Here is a 5,008-nt window from a genome sequence, read left to right as displayed (position 1 = left end):
CAGCCCGGGCACTTTTACCGATTTAATTCACTTGTCTGCTCGGTTATTTTCCACTCGTCCTCGGCACCAGTTAAAGTACTTCACCAATTTAATATTAAATCGGCTCTATTACCCAAGACGTAGCCTGGGCACTTTTACCGGTTTAATTCACTTGTCTGCTCGGTTATTTTTCACCCGGCCTTGGCACCAGCCAAAGTACTTCAACAATTTAATAGTAAATCGGCTCTATTATCCGAGACTCAGCCCGGGCACTTTTACTGATTTAATTCACTTGTCTGCTCGGTTATTTTCCACTCGTCCTCGGCACCAGTTAAAGTACTTCACCAATTTAATATTAAATCGGCTCTATTACCCAAGACGTAGCCTGGGCACTTTTACCGATTTAATTCACTTGTCTGCTCGGTTATTTTTCACCCGGCCTTGGCACCAGCCAAAGTACTTCAACAATTTAATAGTAAATCGGCTCTATTATCCGAGACTCAGCCCGGGCACTTTTACTGATTTAATTCACTTGTCTGCTCGGTTATTTTCCACTCGTCCTCGGCACCAGTTAAAGTACTTCACCAATTTAATATTAAATCGGCTCTATTACCCAAGACGTAGCCTGGGCACTTTTACCGATTTAATTCACTTGTCTGCTCGGTTATTTTTCACCCGGCCTTGGCACCAGCCAAAGTACTTCAACAATTTAATAGTAAATCGGCTCTATTATCCGAGACGTCAGCCCGGGCACTTTTGCCGATTTAATTCACTTATCTGCTCGGTTATTTTCCACTCGGCCTTGGCACCAGCCAAAGTACTTCACCAATTTAATATTGGATCGGCTCTATTATCCGAGACATAACCCGGGCACTTTTACTGATTTAATTCACTTGTCTGCTCGGTTATTTTCCACCCAGCCTCGGCACAAGCCAAAGTACTTCAACAATTTAATATTAAACATGTTCTATTATGCGAGATCAGCCCGGGCAATGTTATTGATTTAATTCACTTGTCTGCTCGGTTGTTTTCCCAGCCCTTTGAAAGTACTTCAACAATTTAATATCACCCGATGTGCAGCCCAGGCATTTTTACCAATTTCATTCACTTGTTTGCTCGATTATTTTGCATCTGGACATGGCACCAGCTAACGTACTTCAACAGTTTGGCATTTAAATGCCTGCATCACCCAATGTGCACCTTTACTGATGTAATTCATGTCTGCTTGGTGTAATTTCACCCGGACATGGTGCCAGCTCACACATCCTTTCCCTGAAAAATGCACTGGCCCAGACACAATGATTTAATATGGAATCGGCTCAATCACTCAAGGTGAAACCCGGGTATTTGTACTATTTCCCACTTGTCGGCTCCATTATTTTGCATCTGAACATGTTTGATTGGCTGTTTCCATGCATTTATACAGATTCAATGACCTTGTCTGCTCAGTAACTTTGCACCAGAATACAGGACAAGCTAATGTACTCACTGGCCTGGTGCAAACATAAAACCAGAGGGTGATTTTGAATGCAGGACATGGCAAAGAACACTGGGGGGTTGGTACAACATATGAACAAGTAAACTTAGTTAGGCCATGTGTTAGCCAGGCTGGCTATCATCACGGGACAGATGGCAACATAAATTGTTTAATTGGAGACAAGCCAAAGAATGGTAGGGAGTGTGGTGCCGACTGGGCCAGGCCATATCCAGGCTGGAGATGGCAACAGATGGGGGCCGGCCTCATCTCTGCTCGGGGCTCACAATGAGATTCATGACCTCGGGTATGTAAACTGACTTTGCCGAGCCAGGGTGCGGCAAGTGGGCTGATCCATATTGTGAGGAATCAAAAGCTGTTCAGCTGACCCACAATCCAAGGCAATTTCAGCAGGGTCAATTCATCATTAGGCTGGTCGGCCGGCACACAGAACCACTCCTCAAGAAGATATGGGTGGCCGAGCCAGCTTTGATGGGGTCAACATATACATCGGCTCATCAGCAGGCACCATCAACCATGGCCTGTTTGTATGCTCAGGGGGCTCAGTGTTGTTGGGGTAAGGTCACTAATACTTGTGAGAAGACAAAAGTGGTATTTCTTAATACCAAAGGCCCTTGAACTCTTGCACCGAGATTGTGATAGTGTGTGTGTGAGTGTGAGTGAGTGTTAGGTGTTAGGGTTTTCCCCAATGTGCTTGATCCTTGTTTGCATGTTTCACACTTTCACAGTCATCCCTGTGCAATGTGCATCACCATTTGTTATCTCTTTTTGGGAGGATCAGGTCTGTGTACATCTCATTCTATCAATTCATCTTGATTAACTGCCACACTATTATTCTTAGACCAATGTGCCCTCAATCCTGATGGATCATTGAAGGATGCATCCGAGATAACATGGCATCATGATCCTGATGATGAGACACCCATTGCATCTGGTTTGTCTCACACCATTTTCATCACCAATTTCTCATCTCTTGCACAGTTTGTGTCTGATGTTCATGTAATGTGGACTGAATGGCCAAAATCATCATTGAGGAACAGGATCCAGACAACCAGGACAAACCAAAGCCGTCATGAAAGTGCAAGAGAAAGCCCAAACAAAAAGCAGATGAATCTGACAAGGATGATGCTGATTTTGTGGGTTCCATGAGTGACAGTGACTCTGGATCAGAAGATGATGACAATTGCACAGAGATAACTAATATTGAGGTATGTTCCTATCTTACTTTATGACATATACTCTTTTCTGAATTGTTCTTGAAGCTTGCTGATAGTCTTCCATCGAAAACTATTCCTTCAGGGAGGAGTCATAAATCAAAAGGAAAGAACTAGCCTGGAAACGTAAGCATGTGGTAGATACCTTAGAGTCTAGTTATGTGCAGTCAGTATCACAATCAACATCACAACCTAAATCATGGAATCACATCACCAGGAAAACAGTACACTTCACACTGCAAATAAAATTATTGCTCATCTAGCTGACTACACTTTAGAGTTGTGGGAAACAAAATCCTATATACCTCTTTTATGAGCAAGTTGACATCAACAAGGATGGTGAGGCAGGAGAACCTGGGGATAAGCATTACAAGTGCTACCATGGGAATCACCAAGTCTTGACGCTCTCAAAAGCAATGAACTGTAGCTTAAATGGTATGTCTATTCCATGTTCCTTGCATGTGAACTTCAGGCTCTAACACCCATTTCCTACTTCACCAGCTTTTCCTCTACATGAAACTGTGGACTGAACACCCTCTGACCTCAGAGGAGATCCAGTTTGCCTTGGGACAAAAGCCATTCAATTCTTCCATCCATGCTGAATACCTTCAAAAGCTCAATGCACAAACATCTGGTATTAAAGAAGTGTTTGCTAAACAGAAAGCCAATGCAGCTGTACATCTTCCTCCAATGTTTGCTTCTATCTTTTAACCACAATTGCAGGAGCCTTGGGATCAAGCAAAGTTTGAAAAGCTGCTCATTGACTGGATCATTGCATGCAATCAACCATTCAATGAGGTTGAGAAACCTGAGTTTGTTTCAATGATGGAGTATAATCAGGATCTTACCAAGTTCTCACTTCCAAAAAAGGATGGTATTTGTCAGTGAGTCATGACTCTCAGAGAGAAAACAATTGAAGAAATTAAAGTGATGTTTGGGGTACATGGTTCTTTTTTCTTTTGGTGCCAGAATTATGAACCTTGTCAATGGATTGTGTAGTCTCTGTAGGGAAAAATTAGCCTCTCCCTCAATGCTTGGACAGCCAGTAATGGTTATGCATTTCTGGCAAATATTGAGGTCTTTACCATCCCCCATGAGTTCCAGCGGATTCCAAGTGGAATGTTGGAATTCCATGGAATTCTGACGGAAACCAGTTGGCTGGAGCCTCAGCCATTCTGGTTTCCAATTCCATGGAAATTCCAATGGAATCCGTCGGAATCCAGTGGAAATGGTTGGAATCCAGGAGCCTCCCGGAACAGTTTCCATTGGAATCCATTGGAATTCCAACCAGATTCCATGGAATTCCCATGGACAGTACATTTAATATATTCCAGTCAAATTCCAACAGATTCCGAGACATTCCAATGAATTCCAATATTTGTTGTTGTTATTATAATATATAAAAAAATAAGTGGATGCATGAGGATTGAACTCTAGCCTCAGGAAATATCACGTGAATCTCTGAGCAGCACTATTTCCACTACACCATATGGCTGTTAAATGCCTGGCAACATTAATTCTATATAACCCATCCTCACGCCCACCTTCCTAAATGAGTCATGGTGTTTGCCGGCGTCACCATCAGCATCTCTGTTTTGCTGTCAACCACAACCACCGTCACCGTGACCAGTGCGGTCACCTCCAATCACGCCCACGCCAACAGACAACAACAACAACAACAACGATGGACGACAACACGACAACGATGACGGACGATGACGAGGACGGCCACACATCAACGGACGACAACGGACGATGACACATCAACGGACAACGACAACGACACGTCACGTCAACGCACGATGACAATGGATGACACGTCAGCGACGACGAGGACGGCCACACGTCAACGCACGACGACAGACGACGATGAGGACGACACGTCAACGGATGACAACGACAACGACGACAATGACACATTACGTCAACGGATGACACGTCAGCGACGACAAGACGGCCACACGTCAACGGATGACAAGGACGAGGACGTCGATGAGCGCCCATGATGACGACGAACCCCCTCCCTTTTCTCTCCCCCTTCCTATTCCCTCCCCCTTCCTATTCCCTCCCCTTTCCTTTTCCCTCCCCCTTCCTTTGTCCTCCCCCTTCCCTGTCCCTCCCCTCCCTCTTCCCTCTCCCTTCCCTTTTCCCTCCCCCTTCCTGTCCCTCCCCTCCCTCTTCCCTATCCCTTCCCTTTTCCCTCTCCCTTCCTGTCCCTCCCCTCCCTCTTCCCTATCCCTTCCCTTTTCCCTCTCCCTTCCTCTCCCTCCCCTCCCTCTTCCCTATCCCTTCCCTTTTCCCTCTCCCTTCCCTTTTCCAT

At 45.0% G+C, this 5,008-nt stretch overlaps 1 protein-coding gene across 1 annotated transcript; it reads left to right on the top strand.

The window, feature by feature from the left end:
- Positions 1-1,647: 1,647 nt before the first annotated feature.
- Positions 1,648-4,056, top strand: LACBIDRAFT_333324 (uncharacterized protein; the record flags this gene model as incomplete). The annotated part of the gene is made up of 9 exons (XM_001887943.1): positions 1,648-1,760; positions 1,905-2,001; positions 2,117-2,123; positions 2,316-2,408; positions 2,666-2,682; positions 2,967-3,123; positions 3,161-3,363; positions 3,412-3,572; positions 3,708-4,056. The coding sequence occupies 9 exons, from the start codon at positions 1,648-1,650 to the stop codon at positions 4,054-4,056; spliced, it is 1,197 nt and encodes a 398-aa protein (XP_001887978.1).
- Between the last annotated feature and the right edge of the window lie 952 nt (positions 4,057-5,008).

The sequence above is a fragment of the Laccaria bicolor genome, genomic scaffold (genome assembly GCF_000143565.1).
Source record: "Laccaria bicolor S238N-H82 LACBIscaffold_49 genomic scaffold, whole genome shotgun sequence".
Classification (NCBI taxonomy): domain Eukaryota; kingdom Fungi; phylum Basidiomycota; class Agaricomycetes; order Agaricales; family Hydnangiaceae; genus Laccaria; species Laccaria bicolor.
The sequence above is the reverse complement of the archived record's forward strand: the minus strand, read 5'-3'. Positions and strand labels throughout refer to the sequence as shown.